The sequence below is a fragment of the Ambystoma mexicanum genome, chromosome 7q, assembly GCF_040938575.1.
Source record: "Ambystoma mexicanum isolate Mex_15411 chromosome 7q, UKY_AmexF1_1, whole genome shotgun sequence".
In the NCBI taxonomy this organism is placed as follows: domain Eukaryota; kingdom Metazoa; phylum Chordata; class Amphibia; order Caudata; family Ambystomatidae; genus Ambystoma; species Ambystoma mexicanum.
The window spans coordinates 1,012,347,774-1,012,365,544 of NC_090941.1; the positions used below are offsets into that span (position 1 = coordinate 1,012,347,774).

Genomic DNA, 17,771 nt, shown 5'->3' on the forward strand with positions numbered 1-17,771 from the left:
GCGGGTCAAGTGAGAGTGGGGTCCAGAACAAGCCGAGGCAGTAAGAGAACTCAAAAGAAGCCTCTCACAAGCGCCTTGCCTAGCTTACCCTGTCCAAAACAAGGAGTTCTTCTTGGAGACAGGGTTCTCAAATACATGCTTGACTGCAGTATTATATCAAAAGCATGACAAGGTCAATAAAGTAATCTCCTATGCGAGTAAGACTTTATCCTCTGTGGGGGGAAAATTCAACGATTGTGAGAAGGCACTCTTGGCAACGGTGTGGGCATTGAAGAATTACCGCCCGTTCATCCAGGGGGAACACATTATAGTGGAGACTCCACACCAGCCTCTGCAATATCTTCAAAGTGACAGAATCCAGACCGATAATTGAGTAATTCCTGAATTACTTCCTGGATTCTGTCAATGCAAGGCTTTTCTGTGGAGGTCAGATATGGCCAACACAAGAAGAGTCCCCTCGCGCAAGGTCTGACTGACTTGCATGCTTGTGCCAGAGAAAACTGTCTCGAGGACGAAAGTCTTAAAATCAAGGACAACATGGAGTTATATCTTAATTCCCCACACAAAGTCTATGAAGAAGACCAGTGTGAGGGAATGCCCACTGTCTATGTGGATGGGTGCTCCTACCATGTTGACAACAATGGAGAAAAGGAACTTGTGGCCGGTGTGGGGAATGTATGGGTGAATGAAGCCCCAGAACCCTCTGCTGGGTACAGAATCGGTCCCCGAAGTAGTCAAGTGGCAGAGCTGATGGCTGTGCATCAAGCCATCCTCACTGCTGTCCAACATCAACTCCACGAACTGGTCATAATCACAGATTCAGATTATGTACGGATCGGGTTCGTGGAGCACCTGGTTAATAGGAAAACCAGAGGCATGCTATGTGCTAATAATAAACCATTAAAACACGGAAAATTAATACAAAATATTGATGATCTGGACACCTTGAATGGGATGACCATCTACTGGAAAAAGATCAAGGGTCATTCTAAAGTAGAGGTGCCAGACAAAACTAGAAATGACTTAGCTGATGAGCTGGCCAAAACCAGAGTCATCCAAGGGGATCTACTTGAGAGCGAGTCCCTGTTGGGGGAAATCCAGTTCACTACTATCACTAGGTCCCAGACAAATGCTCACAATGAACTCTCAACTGCACAATGGAGTAAGGAGACCCCAGATGCTGATTTTATTACGGCTCAGAAAGGGGATCCAATAATTGGTAAGTTTTATCAACACATTGAGGACCCTGAGAACTTTCCCCTGATGGATACCGATAAGATTGGGAAAGAGGACCTCAGAGTGTTGATGAATGTCCAAAAATGTTCCGAATCCAAGACGGTTTGTTGGTGAGGAGATCCATAGCTGGCCATGACCAGTGGGTGGTCCCCGCCTCATTCCGAAGCCTGATGCTAAGTCACGCCCATGATGCCGCCACAGGCGGTCATCGGGGGTTTCATACACCATTAGAAATCTTGCGAGAGGTTGCATACTGGCCACACATGGGGCAGGACCTCAACCAGTACTTGAAGGGGTGTCTTGTATGTGTACAATTTCAGCCAACATCACTCACACACCGTGCGCCTCTCCAAAAGAGGGGGATGACACTGCCATAGTCAGATTTGCAAGTCGATTTTATCAGGCCAGTGATTCGCTCCTCTCGGGGGAGCAGTACATGTTGACCGTAACATGCTTGTTCACTAAATGGGTGGAATGTCTTCTGGCCCCATTTACATGGTGGGCCTGATCACAACTTTGCCAGTAACCCTTAAATCCGGCGGTAGTGCTATTATCGCCGGATTTAAGGGTCCGCCAAATCAGGACTTATTTCGCCCCAGCTCTGAGATGGGGGGAAATCCGCCGAAAATTTGCGCTATTACCGCCGGCGGGAAATCCGCCGGCGGTAAGAGTGTGAAAATTCCCCATTGAGCCCAATGGGGAATGGGGCATTCTCGAATGGGCTCAATGGGGAATTACTTTACTGCCGAATTCGTGATCCGGCGCTATTAGCGCCGGGGAGTTCAGCGGTAGGGCTATTACCGCCAGCGGTAATACCGCCGGCGGTAATGGCCAAGTTGTGATCAGGCCCAGTATGGGGCCGATTCATGGATTTTCTTACACGGTTTAAAGTGACTTGACACTAATGAAAAGTGACTTTGCACTGCTGACACAAACCCTGATTCGTGGAACTGTGCAAAGTGTATTTTTGCAGTGGAAAGTCAGTGCAAAGTTCATTCTGTACTTGTGTGCCACTAAACAGAAGTATTTTTTAATCAACTGCGCAGTGAGCATGAGTCGGTGCTAAGAGAGAAGAAAACATGATTATGTCAACATGAAATGAAAGGCTTCTCCATGTTTTACACATGTTATAATGTGATTATAAGACCATGTTTTAGTCTCGGGAGGATAGCTCAGTGGCAACGTGCTCGCCTTGGAAGCAAGACGACACAGAGCAATACAGATTCGATCCCCGGGTCCGCGCTTAGAAACCTCTGGGTATTAAGCGTGTTATAAATAACCTCTCCTATCACATCATATACAGGTGTGGAGAGAGCCAGGGAGAGGGAGCTCGCTCACTTCCAACCTATTGCAGGTACATGTTTAGAGGGAGGCCAGCATCTCGGACAGGCATGTCCTGTGCATCTCGCTGAATGCTCACTTCAGACCGCCGTCCGTGTGGAGAGCCAGTGGAGGTGCCTAAGTAGTGGAGAGTATTATGAAACATGATTTTAAAGTCATGTTTTGTTTCCTTGCTTGTCCCAGTGTGTAAATCATGTGATAATTCACTCGTGCACACAAAGGGCTGGTGCCAGGCTCCACAGTGTTGCACAAGGCATTGGTACATAGACAGAGATGGTGGTATGCCCACACACATCAGACTGGGCAAGTTGCCAAATAACTGTTAGGTTCTAGCCCTGCATCATGGAGCAAAGCACCACAGTACAGATCAATACAGCAAATACCTGCTAAATTGAGCAATGTGATTATAAGACCATTGCGAGAATGGCACACTTCTCACTCTTAGGCCACGTTATCAGAGACTCAGGTGAGAGGGGCCCTTATCTTTCTATAGGTGAAATATTATGAAAATGTGTCAGGCAGCCATGGAGTGTTCTACATGCACTGTAGTTGAAAGGGTGATGGAAGCAGTGGACCTCTAACTTACTGGGGCCTCACATGAAAACAGAAGGGCCCCTGCTCCTTAGATTTGCAGGCCTCACTAAGACAGAGGTAGGGATAAAGGGGCATGGAGGTTGTTTTAAGGAATGCACCCTTTGTATTGCTTGTGTCCAAACATGGTTATCTTATCTATTTATTTATTTATTATTTATATAGCGCTGAAACAACACCAGTAGGTATAGGAGCACTGACAAGACAGACTATTAAGAACATAAACCAACAGACTGGATGCGGGCAGAAGATCAGGAAAACAGGTGAGAGCAAGAGAAGTTACTCTAATGTCTTTAGGTTACATTTGAACACGGAAAGAGAGTGTCAGGAACTCAAGTCAGATGGAAGAGCCTTCCAGCATTTAGGTGCGACATAGGGGAAAGACCCTTGACCAACCTGAGTTCAATTTAGCCCTGGGAGAATGCAAAAGAAGAGAGTTGTTGGATCTAAGCACTCTGCATGCTGGTTGCCAGGCAAGTCTGTTGGACAAATATACCAGGCTTGTTCTATAGAGGGACTTGTGTGTGATGGTTGGCAAGCGGAAAGTAATTCTGGATGCCACATGGAGCCAGTGCAGGGCCTTCCTAGCTTCTGAGACATGATCTTTCTTCTGTAAACCCTCCATGGTACAGACTGCATATTTTTGAATAGTATGCCGACGAACCAGCTCTCCTTTGCCAATGCCTTGTAACAAGCTGGAACAATAGTCCAGTTTAGCGTCTATGATGGCTCTGACAATGGTGGTCCGATTACTGTGTGTAAGAAATTGTCTGAGTTGGGCTAAAGGTTTTAAGATGATATGAAGTGGAAGAGATCAATTTATTGACATGTGCCTTCATCTTTAGTTCCTGATCCAGCGAGGATGGCGATGGAGCAACCAGCAATTTGAAATTTCAACAATTCGGGGCTGAGCTTATTAAGCTGGGGCCTCGTGCCCATAATCATGACCTCCATTTACGAGTCATTCAGGGCAAGGCTGTTATCCATCACCCAAATCTAGATGAGAGAGTAGACTGAGTTAATGGTTTCAAACTCTTTAGTGTAGTCCCCAGAAAGAGGTATAAGGCACTGGGTTCATCAGTTGAATTCATGCAAGAGACCTCATTCTCGTCAAGCAGTTCAAATAGAGGCTTGGTGAAGAGGAAGAATAACGGGGGACAAACAAGCTCCCTGGGGGACTCCACATGTCACAAGGAAATCCTCATCCATGACATTTCCGCTGAACACCCTAGCTGAACCTCCAGCTAGGAAGGATTTGACCCAGCTGGATACGGCCTATGAAAAAGCAGAAAGGTGTGATAGCCTAGTGGGCAACTGTGCATGGTCTACCAGGTTGAAAGCTGCTGATAAATACAGAAGTATTAGAAGAGCTGTTCCACCTTTCTCAAAGACCTGGAAAATGCTACCCTTCGTATCTAACATTGCGGACTCTGTTCCATGGGCATTGCGGAAACCAGATTGCCTCTGACCCAAGATGTTATATTTGGATAATAAATTCTACACTTGAACATAGGCTGCATTATCCAAGATTTTTTTAGCAAAAACAGGGAATTGGTGATAGGCTTGTAGTTCGAAAGGACATCATCTTTGAGAGGTCTATAAAAAGGAGTAACATCCCATGATTCAAGTGGTAATGTGTGTTTTATAAATAAAAATATTATTGCTATCATTTCTGTGCTTGTATTCCTCCATCTGCCTATCCCAGTATATGTTTGAGTAAGCTGTCCAATGCCTGCAATGAACATAAAAATGATTAGCCGTGGGTTGAGGGATATGTAGCAAAATGCTAACATAGTGATACTCAGCATGTTTGCATGGGGGATTAAGGACGCTCACTGGGAAAGGGTAACTGATGAAGTCTTCTCTTTGTAGACTGTGGCTCAAAGACTGAATTATTGTGGGTGCATAATCATTTATTGAAATTAACGCCAGGAGATGATCACCCGAAACTACATCAAGCTCTACCAACCACAAACACTTACAAAGATGTGAGTAGCTCTCCATACTGTTAAGCATAATCTTGTCCAAGAAATGCCTGAGTACCTCCACCCTGGCACTTACGAGAAGTGTCCTCCATGCTGCGGCCCAGCTCATCAAAGGCCTCCACAAATGGCACCACATAAACACATTGGACTATGTTGGTTGCCCCTACAAGCTTGCATTGCCTTCAAAATCAGTTGCATGATCTCAACTTTGAGAGTCCTATAAAAAGGAGTAACACTACTTAGCTGACAAAGTCACCTTCCCTGGTGGTCAACACTCCACCAGAGCCAAGACCTGTCCAGATTAGAGTTGCAAAAATGCAAAGAAAGTGAAGAAAACCTGGAACAGAGATGCTCGTCCACATTCCCAGGCTCTCAAACCTCCTACCTGGCAACATTAGCACCTCATCCACCCCTATGCAGTTCTACAAGGAGCACCTTCTTTTCCCACCAAAGACATGTTCCTTATCCATCCTGCCAGCCAACCCCACATCATCTCCAATACCTGCTCCTGGACACTGTAATATAGCACAGCCCACCATTATGTGTACCCCTTTGTATGTATTCCTATTAGCCCAATATTGTAAAGTGTTCAGTAGCATCTTGAAGCTAGGTCTATGCTCAATAAATGCCAACAATAAACTAAATTAATTCATTAATAGGTTAATAATGAAAGTGCACAATATGTGCAGTCCTAATTGACTTGACAAATAGGATGTCGATGTCTCAGAGGAGCACCGACTAATGAAGGGGTGAATAACCAGACTGTCTCCCAGTATGGCCAGCTCATTCCACCTGTGAACTTCTTTTGAATTTGTTAAAAGACGGTTCTTGTCGAACATGAGACGGCCATTTTTGTTTTTTGTTCCAAAGACCTTCCTCCAAATGTTAGGACGATGGATTGTTGTGGTATCACCATACCATATAGCGGGACTCCAATATAAACATGAAATTCCTTATACAGGGCATGAAACACAGAAAGTGCCAACAGAGATTTAAATCATCAAAATATCCCAACTTCTAAAGACAGCCCAAGTCAAAGCAGGTATTACGGCCTTCTTTTTTTCCAGATAAAAATGTAAATGCAAGTTATTCATTTTCTGGAAAAATTAGTGATATAAAAGTTACAAATAGCCCAGAGTGTATCAGTATGCAGCATAAATGAAGTCACGATGGGGGCATATATTTCGGAAGCTTTAGACACTGCACTATTTGCAAGTGTCTATATATATGTAATGTATAGGTAGGTTCCCGTACTCAGCTGATGCAATTTATCAGTGTTAGGTTGCCCCATGCTGTCGAAATGGCAAATTGCACCTCTGTGTTTCCTTCCTCTTCAACAACAGCTATCATTTTAACAAACAGAATGAGCACGGTTCTACGCGGTCACCTTCACCTTCCACTATCGCAAACACTAAGAATAATTTCAAGTTACTTCATTCCAACCCCACTTCCCTTCACACAGGGCACGGCGGTTCCAGTGTCAATGAACAGTTAATTACCGGTTCAAAGTTTCAGTCTCTAAAGAGCGAAACACTGCAGGACGAATGCCTCCTCACAAGCTAACACTGAAAGTAGGTGCTGTAATTATGCGCTATAATCATGCTACTACGCAACCTTATGCCATCATGGGGACTCTGCATTGGACACTCTGCAATGGAACAATGTTGCAATTACACATCTACAAAGACACGTCATAGAAGCCTGTCTAATTGTTGGATTAAACTTGGATAAAGCTCACACTCCATAAAATATGCCTATCAAATTCAAAAGAAGACACTTTTCTATACGTTTAGCCTTTTCAAGACCAGTAATAAGTCACAGGGGAAGACTTTTGACAGAATCTGCCTATTTCTTCCGAAACCTGTATTTCATAAGTTGCTCTCTCTCTTAACCTTTAAGATATGTTACAACAGCTTATGTTACGCTGGGTACAGTTAGAGAGCACACTCTCAGTCTGGGCCTCCTTGTGCTTCTTCTCAATTCAATGATCTCTCACCTATTTGTCTTTTACAAAAAAACAAGAATTTTGTCCCAATGCGTTCAATTTTCTGCAGAATTCACAAAGGAGGTTGAACCATCTCGGTTTAAGCCTCCAGACACTGGAATTCATTGTGTCTGCAGATTAACATATTCCTGGCCATCGCCTATTTGTTCAGCAAAATCCCTGCCATCTCAGTATCCGCATAAGTCAGTTTTCTTATTTCAGTGACAAGGCTACAAATGGCCCACAAGCAATGTATGGGACACATTGGCGTTAACAGTAACAAACACGATTATCAAGATTGAACATTTTTTGCACGATCTGACGAAGAAGTCTGTGGGACTTAGAAACCTACTGCTTTGTTCCATCTCTACATGGTAGTTTCAGTTAGCCCAATAAAAGGTATCAAGGAGGAATGATTTCATTCACAGTGTGCGTGCATAGGATTCCATGGCATAGCATAGAATGGCATAGCATGGCATGAGCACAGCACTTTCTGCAGGAATGTGCTTGTTTCTTGGGGAATTACAGCAGGGTCCGGCCATGACCACTGAGTAGTTCGCACACTACACAGACACCATGGGCATTGTTATCGAAAATTTGAATTGGCGCAACTTGTGCATTTTTGCACTTGTCCTGGTTGCACATGCACATGGCAGATGGGCATTGTTATCGAAAATTTGAATTGGCGCAACTTGTGCATTTTTGCACTTGTCCTGGTTGCACATGCACATGGCAAATCTCCTGTAATGCCACTGCATATACTTGTTTTTTTAAAGTACCATGTAAGTACTATTGCAATTTTTCTGACCGGTGCAAGATTCTTTTATTTTTTATCAGATTTTTCATATTTGTTTTTGAATAATAAATTCACAGTAAATAATTGAGGAACCCGAGAAGGAGTGCGGTTTGCCACCGTTAGAAAAGCAATGCTATATAACATGCCATCATAACACAAACTAACAAACCAACCCAACACAATATAATGCTTATGGAACTGTGCACTGACCTGGCATTCACACTTGAGTTTTTGCTCTTTCTGAAAGGCGAGTGTGCTGGTGAGGACCGTGGACGTGTAGCAGAAGCAGTGCTGGATCTTATGCTCATCCTCTTCGGTGTACCTGAGAGAGAAGCGGAGCAAGAGAGAGAGAGAGCGGTGATGTCTACGCTCTTTTCATGTTCATCACATCAGCCATTTTGATATCGTACTGCGCGATCTTGTTTCACTGATAACTGGGCACATGCTCTCTTTCTGATAGCCGATCCATGAAGCTTATAGCAACAAATCCAGAAACCTTTGAATGTGTCAATTTCAAATCCTGATTTTCTACCAAAATAATGATCTTATCATCGATTCTGTAAGAACAAGGCTGAGTTGGAGAATCTAAAACATATGATTTCGAAATCTCCTGCGCTACTCGAAATACAAACCGTAAATGGGGAAACAGGTTGCACCTGCTCTTTCTACTCTATGGCGTTAGTAACCTGTTCCATGGGCTATATTGGGGGCCAACGGCCCTGCAGCCTGAGTTAAAAGCCAGAGCGAAGCAGGATTCATCCCCAAATCCGAGCAACCTGATTGGCTGCACCCCCCCCCCCCACCCCAGGTGCTAATTAAAATTCTTGAACTATTGATCATCTAAGCATTTTCTAAAAATTGAATGAATTTCTTCTAAATTGTGATTTTACTTGAGTGCAATTGTAACAATAATGTAACCATTATTGAGTTGTATTCCTTTCTATATTATCTATGTGTTATTGGATACTGAGTATATGTGTCATTTCTAAAAGGGTAATCTTTTTACCCATCTGCCCAGCTATGGAAAAAGCACCAACAACAATGTTCAAGCTTATCAAACGCACACAGTTCCTTATTCTTAAGTCCCTGTGAAGGACCAGGGGTAGTCTACAGCGTGGAGGGGTCACCAAGGTGCCAATGCCATGTTACTTTGTGAGGGCCCCTCACTCTCCGTGGGTTACCAGTTTGCGCATCAATAGGAACCCGGGGGTGAAGCTACTGGTGCGAGCAGGAGACCCTATTAAAGCCTGTGGCGATCGAGGTGGCCTTCAAACGTCACAAAGCCTGCAAATAAACCTAATCACCCTTCCTTTACAAATATCTCCAAAAGATAGTTATCCCATTCATGTGCCCTTACACACTCATAGATAGAAGCTCATGAAAGTCATTGTGGTCCGGATTTCTCCATCCAAGCCCCATTCACATTACAATGTAACACCTTACTTCCCCATGGTAGCTTCATCAGGATAGCAAATCTCAAACAACTCTGCCTCGCCTAGCCCTGCTGCTCCCTAAAAATAGGCAAATACTCCCAAGAAGAAGAAATAGGGAGTAAATATACTCCTAGTAAAAATGTAAGTTTCAACACACACATGGGAGCTCTCCACCCTGCTTCCACATAAACAGTTAATGGCACCAGCTGCACTGACTGGTAGCCTGGCTAACCTCAGAGTCTCACTGGGTACCAGGCTCCTCCACGACCAGTCAGTCACCCTTGCACTGCCTTGCGGCCAACCGTACACCTAGAGGCTGTAACTATAACTCTACAGTCCCATGCCTCCTTGCAATCATCCAGAGCCGCGCTGCCCCGGCTGCAATTACTTATAGAAATGCTACCCTGATCGCACTTCCCCTTTCCCTCGCCCTTCCCCCCTCTTACTCCCACTGCACTTTGCTTTATCGTACTTGCACGATCTGGATGACACACGGCCTAGAACAGAGGTCTTCAAACTGTGGGGTGCAGGGGGGCGCGAACGCCTCCCAGGGGGGGCGCCAGAGCCCAGCATGTTTTTTTTCTGTTTGCAGGATATGGGCAGGGGCGGCTCACATGGTCAGACTGGACCATAAAACAGCTCAGGCACCAATGAAAATGTGTCCCATAGTTGGAAAAGGCACAGAATGTTTGAATAGTACCCAAGGGGGTACACATTGTGATATTAAAGAATATTTATTCAGCAACAATGGTGAAAACTACTAGCTGCACAGTGAAGTAACTCATCAAACTGTCCCACATTGGCCAAAAAGAGTGACCCATTTTGACTGGCCTACACTAGCATTTCGCGTTTTTGGTACGGGCGTTGCCCTAATAATACCCTGGCGTCTCATCCATAATGGGCTCGTCAACAGAGTGGCCCACTCAACCATTATGAAGGAGCCGAGGAGCCAGCCCAGTGAAACACTGAGTACTCCCTCAGCTGCTTTTTCCAGCTGAGGGAGCGCTCCTGGGCTGGCTGAACTGTCAAAGGTAAACACTGTTTCCCTTTGACAGCACAGTACCCCAGCCGCACATGCTCACTGAGCTATGCAAGGCTGGGGGCGTTTTGCTTTGCCAGTCTTACATAGCTCATTGGAAATGCTGGCTGGGGCACTGCATGTCTGTATGTGTGAGGGGGAGCTCCTGCACCTCCTCGCACATACAGACAGAGCAGCCTGGAGTGGTGCATTTCAACACCCACGCGCAGTTCCCTGCAGAAGGTACGTTTATGTTCATTTATTTTTTTATTTAAATAGAGTATGAATGCATGTATGCTTGTGTTATGAGTGAGTGTATTTTGATGGGTGCTCGTATGAATGATAGTAATTGCTGTGGGAAGGTGTGTGTGTTTGCTTTGGTCCATTGAGCTGATTTTCTTTATCTATCATAGATGTCCAGTCAAAAATACCATGCTTCCCCCCACCAACCCCCCCGCGCCAATTGTAAACTGTTTGGCTTTTTACCAATTTTATTTTAAACGTATGCTAAAAAATGTAACATTTTAACCCATTATTTAAAAAAAAATAAAACGGTGTAAAACCCCCCGAAACCCCCTTGATTGGTTCGGGCCCCCTCGCTGCGCCCGGTCGCTATGGCATTTTTGTGAGAAATATTTATTCCCCTCCACTTAAAAAATTCACCAGCTCCCACTGACCCTCGGACTGTGTTGGGAACAGGGTGGGGGGAGCCCAGGGTCTGTGATGGGGTGGAGAGAGCCCAGGGACTGGGTAGGAGTGGGATGAGGGAGCCCAGCGACTGTGATGGGAGCAGGTGGGGGAGCCCAGGGACTATAGTTCATAGCCGATTGTACATACTGTCCATTTTGCATTTTTCGGCGGGCCCGCCCTGCCCAAATTTTGCTCAGGGGGGGCCCAGGTCAAAAAAGTTTGAAAACCACTGGCCGTTTGTTTTGTCCTCCCTCTTCTTAAATGTATGCTTGAATTAAATATATGTGAGCTGATAGAACTATGTGTGTTAGTGGACTATGTGTAACATCTGGCCCAATTGGGTCTGCCTTCAACAGGTTTCTAGGAACATATCGCCTAGGTTGGTCTCTCTCTCTCTCGGTCTCTCTCAGTCTTTCTCTCGGTCTCTCGGTCACTCTCCCTCTCTCAGTCTCTTTCTCCTGGTCACTTTCCCTCTCTCGGTCTCTCTCTCTCTCTCTCTCTCTCTCTCTCTGTCTCTCTCTTGGACTCCCTCTCTCTCTTGGTCTCTCTCTCTTGGTCTCTCCCCCTCTCTCTCTCTATCTCTTAGTCTCTCTCTTGTACTCCCTCTCTCCCTTGGCCTCTCTCTCTTGGTCTCTCTCTATCTCTATCGCCCGCTCTCTATCTCTTGGTCTCTCTCTCTCGCCCTCCCTATCTCTGCAGTCTCAGTCTTCCTCTCTCTGTCCTGCTCTCTCTCTCTCTCTCTCTCTCTCCCTCTCTCTCTCTCTCTCTAACACACACACTCACACACATACACACACACACTCTCTCTCTCACACTCACACACACACACACACACACACACACGCACGCACGCACGCACGCACGCGCACACACACACACACACACTTTGTTTACTTGTTTAAACTAATGTTGTCATGGCTTAAAGGTGTCATTGCTTTACTGTAGGTTTTACCACTAGTTTGGACTTGGAAGCTGGCACTGAGAGGGGGCATTTGGAACATTCAGCAGCTGTCAATGGACTCTCCTCCCCTGGTGAGGGGAAGAATGGTGTGTGCCCAGGAATGTACAGTTTCCCCATGGTGGGCTGCTGCCTCCACAGACCCATGGCTCACTCTGTTTCCGACAGAGAGAGTGCAGTGAAGGTCTGCTCAGGGCCGTCAGCTCGGTAGGCTAACACTGAGACTAGCAGGACTGACAGGAATGTGCTGCAAGGAGACTGGGCAGGATGATATGATATGATATTTTCTTTGTATTGCTCTCGTACACAAGTGTTTCAGAGCGCGACAAGTGACTTTGAGAACGCCCAAGTGCATGGGAAAGGGAAAGGGGAAAAGTGCATGCAAGGGGGAGAGTAGAAAGTGCAGAGCAGAGGACAACATATAAATAATAATAAAAATAAATAGATAATGGAGGCAGTAAACAGTGGTAGTGCATCCAGGACGGTGTTTTGGCCCCTGATGCTTAGTCGAATTGATGGGGTAAATCCTTTCGGCCACAGTGTTGACCGGGCACACTGGGGCAAGAGTGCAGCCCTGATCTGTGTTGTGTGCAAGGCAGCCCCTGAGGAAAGTAAAAACGGATGTGGCTCTGAGTCAAGGGCTGCAGTGAGCAGGTGCGAAGGCCGCGTGAAGATCTGGCATAAGGCTGATGACATGCCTGGGTGCGCTAGGTTTCTGGTCCATGTTGGTGGTGCCATGGCCTGGGGAAGGATCTGGAGAGTGCAGCGAGGAGGAGGTTGGGGGTGCCTACAAAGTGGGGACAAGCGGAGCAGAAAAAGAAAACTCAGGACTGAGACATGGCCCCATGAGTGCCAGCTGTAGCGGACGTGAGGGTTGAGGCCTGCTGAGAGATGCGAGCATGTGCTGGGTCATAATTGTTCTCTTATGACGCGCGTAATACCGGGAGCAGTTTCTATACACTGTGTCTGCACCCCCAAATCTTGTCATCCATCCTCCCTGGAGCAGATGATCCATGGAAGCGTGATGAGGCTGAGGCACAGAGAGACTGGTGAGATTATCTTCAGGTGAGGGACATGTGTGTGAAAGACATGGGATGACGGTGCAATGCTTGGGTCATGGGGGCGGAGGGGGGGCACGGATATTAATGTCACCAGGTGTACTACAGCAGTCTACAGCTTCCAGAGGAGTTGACATGGGTTAAATGTTTGGAGCTGAGTTTAGATTGGCTGTCTGCCATCACGTTGCCTCCTTGCTCTTGCTCCGAGGGCTTCCCTCTGGGTTATGGGAGGGGTTACTGGTAGTCAGCCCTGCGTAGTCAATTGGGGAACCTGCCTGGTTGAAGGTGGTGAGATGATATGATAGGTTATTTATAGCGCGCTTAATACCCAGAGGTTTCTAAGCGCGGACCCGGGGATCGAACCTGTGTTGCTCTGTGTCGCCTTGCTTCCAAGGCGAGCACGTTGCCCTCAGCTATCCTCCCGAGACGTGTGCGAAAGGGGTGGGGTGCTAACCCTGGGAAGGTGGGGCTTGCATGATTGTAAATGTTTTGCAACTACTAATGAAGAATGCATTGGGTGCTACTAGGAACACCCAGGTGCCTGCCATGCTCTTTGTCGTGAACTATTGGTGTGCAATGTCTGTCCTTCCCCGTTGAGAATAGAAATTCCCATAATGTGCTTTAAAGCCTCACTGGTGTTGGGTGATCATTTGAGTGGTATCAGAAAAGGGCCAGTTCTCCGAGGCAGTGATGCGGAACTCAGACATGTAGTCCATCTCCTGTTGATAGCTTCTTGCTGGTGCTCGGGGCCTAATTCATGTGTTCTCTCCACCGCTGGGCTGGGGAGGTGTGGTTTATAGTGGTTCCTCCCTAGCCTGGTGGTAAATTTGTCCGAAGCAAGCCAGGTCACAAAAAGACCTGTGCAACAAAATCTTTTGGAAAACTTGCCATTAGCATATGGATCAGCCTTGCTTAGAATTTCGGCCATTTGTGTTGTCTTCTAGCCTTCTTCTTTCGCTAATAAATGCTTACTCAGTCATAGCGCCAGGTTGCCTTTAGGTGTCGTTTGCGCTTGTACCTTGGTACGAAAAATCCTAACATAACATACCATAACAGATTGGGTAACCTATCACAGAAGAACCTGAGAATAATGTACTTTTGAGGCTAACTTTCGGGGAGTCAGAACAAATAAACAAGACCCAAGAAGACATAGTAAACGCTTTGGGGGCTCGGAAGGAATTCATGTTTACTTGTTACAAAGAATATTGAGAAAAATTAATGGAGAATCTTTTGAGTGCCGGGGACCATGCATAAATTAACATATAAGCAAAGAGTCCATAAAAGGAATATAAAGCAGTAGGTTCACATGAATGGCTAAAACATAACATAACCTAAAAGGGGTATTTGTATCAACCCATAGGGGCATCGTGGCGCTATTGACAGATGACAGATGTGCATTGTTACCCAATTTAATTGACCTCGGAAGGATGAGGGGCAGAGATGACCTGCTTGGATTAGAACCTGTGACCATGAAGTCAAAGACACGACCCAAGAATGGTTGCATTCGTCCACTGAGCCACAGACCAGGCTAATACAAGAAAGAGTCACAGAAAAAAGAACAGCTTTTCAGGGCACGTAAACACAAGCAGCCTTAGGGACAATGGGGGCCAAAATGGAACTCATTTAGATTTTTATTCAGGAATTCCATCCTTATAGAATAAATAGGTCAAAGAGCTAAAATCAGAATGGGAAATAACAGCAACAATTCAGGTGCCACCAAACTGCTAATCATCTGTGCAAGATATCATAGCCAATGAATTTCACGTGGCCCTCTCACCTTTAATAACAAAATACATCTGGAAATTGTACAATAAAATGCTATGAGAACAGACTTGCCTGTAACCTGTAGGGTCTGCTTCTATGAAGAAATCTGGGTCAGTGGTAGGACTTTAGTGGAAGATAGAAAACGCCAGACCACATTGGCAGAAGTGTAAGGTCTCGCTGCTTCAGCAGAGTCCCTTAAGCGATACCCCGAACATAGACCTGCGTGAGGTTCCACAGAACACCATGACATCACAGTGGGAGGTCTCACTAGGATGGAACCTTGTGACATCACAATGAGAAGTCCCTCCGTAAAGACCTCTCAGCTCCTTTCCTGGCTGGCCTTCAACACAATCTCCTTTCATAGGGGATCATACTGCATATTTTGTATCACCTTCATGCACATTCTTGCTGTATGATTAGGTACAGTCATCTGCCCGTTGAAAGGGAAGATCAATCGAAATGTATTCCAGTTGCTCGCAATTAAACGTTTGGATGCAGAACAGATATTAGATTGGTGGACTGGGAGTTCTTAAGGAAAATGAAGGGCGTTGGGCATTGCCTTCCAGTTCAGCAGGTCTATTCAGAACCTATATCAAGGAAGCCCAAACTGCCAGATGAGGGCCCAGATCAAAGGCCGATACAATTGCATCAGGGGTCCTCTGATCCCACCATATAAACTTTGTGATCAAAAAGGAGGGCCAAGGGGCAAGGAACAACACTGTTTATTACAGTTGGGCAACCACAAATCAAACAGAACAGTGAACTGGAAGTGATTGATGAGAGCTGACAACTGGGCATGTAGTGTGCATTAGTTTTATTCTATGAATGCAATGGTCAAAACATTAGAAACATTTGTAGCTCAGTATGTTCCTTTTTTCCATGTTTCCCAAGAAGCTCATTGGATAAATAAAGTCGGATTCAAAGAGCTAAATGTATGTTAGTAGAACGTGATTGGAGCAAAGCGATCGACATTATCCCAACTCATTGCCTCCTAATGTGGCACCACATCCCTTCTTACCCCTCCCGGGACAGTTTGCAATTAGTAAAATAACATTTGTGCTGACCGCCGGAACTTTATTATTCTGCCATTGGTCAGCAGCATTGCAAAAGGAAGCCGAGACACCCTGCTTCTGGCCACCTCCCATGGACATAGAAATGTATGGTTTGATTGTTCCTCCCAGGAACGCCACTCCATTAAGCTTCCCACTCCCATAACCACCTGACGACAGGCACTCCTAGCCATGTGAACGGTTCTTTGGCTCATGTCCACTTACCCTCTACCCCTGAGTGCCCTTAGGATTGGCTTGCTGCCCGGTCATTACATCACCCAGTGTTGTCTTGGCTATTTCGGTCTGCCCGTGACATGCTGCTTGCGCTCCGTCTCCCACTTCCCTAACCCGTGGTGCGCTGATCATGTACTCAGAGCAGGTTTGCTGGGCGAGGCTGAACCTCGGGGCATCCCTGCTAAATGTGTTTACCTGGAATTTTTCCCTTTCTCGTAATAATATACAAAAGCCCCCTGGGCTGATTGCATACACAGTGCATCCCTACCCCTGTATTTCCCCGCGAAGACTTCTTTCATGGTGTGTCTGCAGTTTGTTTGTGTACCTGTGCTTTTCCCCCCTACACAGTGCCCAACCCCCTCTTGTTTACTCCCGTAGTTGGTAGGTGCACTCTCCTATCTGGGGGAGGAGGATGAAAAGGAAATCAAAGAGAGGAGGAAGGGTAACACCACAACAAAAGAAGATTTAGCAGTGAATTTATCCTGCAGATCTCTCAATGCTGCAGAAACCAACACCATTCAAAGGGTTCTTAATTGTGTACCCACATATAGCACTACACTCTAAGGTAGAACTTCATGAATTTGTCAGAAAGCTGAATTTTAAAGTGTTTTTCGATGAAATGGAAGATGTAAATGACAGGGAGACAATAGAACAAGAGGAAGATATGTATACATTTAGGGGTAAAAGCCCATGTATGCCCCCTATTAGTGTGTCTTCAGTAGAAATCTTCCACAAACAGGTCCTTAAAGCCTTAGGGAACATTTCCTACAGACATCAGAAGCATACTAATCTTAGACCTCATGAATTAGGTCTGCTCAAGAACCTTTATGGGCATAAAGACCTGACAATCGGCCATGCAGACAAGGGGTAGCTCTCGTGATTATAGTCTGGAGAAGGTGAGGCATTATGAAGGACCAGATACTTGATTGGTGGGATTAACCCCTAACACGTACATCAATATAACATGAGACAGACTACCACATACATTAATGTCATGAATGAATATGCACATTATTTGAAGAAGGCACCAACTGCCGAAACACGTGCCATTAGAGGGCCTCCCCTAATCTTGTTTGTTCACAATAAACACCTTACAAACTTTACTTATATTGTGTCGCATTTCATTGATGAGGTTTTAACCCTTGTGATTATGAATACAGTAGATTATGATCAGGGATGTGATAGACATCTTAGCGATAACAATGTGTACGCAAGACTAGATTCAGATCCCACTTTGACTACTATGTTCAATCTGGCAGAGATCCTGACAACAGCAGAACATCTAGGATGGATTAATCACCACACAAAGACAAACTTTTCACCCGAGAATATCGAACTTTTACACACTTCCCTAAATCCACAAACACCCCACAAACCCATCTGGAAGACCAATTGTGGCAAGCATGTTAAAGTTAATGTTAAAGGTATTTGTACCGTGACCCGTCAACAACGGAATTGGTCCCCAGGTGCTCAGGCGGATCTGCAAACAAGAAGGTGGGGGGGGGGTGTGTTAGTTGGGTGAAGAGGGAGTAGGAAAGGGAGAGGGTGATGTCCTGTTGGCAGCTTCAGTTCGGTTTTCACCATGCGCCGAGCTTGGGTGTGAATATCAGATTGATGTGAGACCTTGTGTGCTG

General features: G+C 45.7%; 1 protein-coding gene across 3 annotated transcripts in view; it reads right to left on the bottom strand.

Annotated features, from left to right (window-relative positions):
- PDE2A (phosphodiesterase 2A) overlaps positions 1–17,771 on the bottom strand; it is a 2,546,881-nt gene that overhangs the window by 135,403 nt on the left and 2,393,707 nt on the right. For all 3 annotated transcript variants that reach the window (XM_069640246.1, XM_069640248.1, XM_069640247.1), the window contains one exon: positions 8,144–8,255. In XM_069640246.1, coding sequence (XP_069496347.1) covers positions 8,144–8,255 — 112 coding nt within the window. The remainder of the gene's footprint in view (positions 1–8,143; positions 8,256–17,771) is intronic.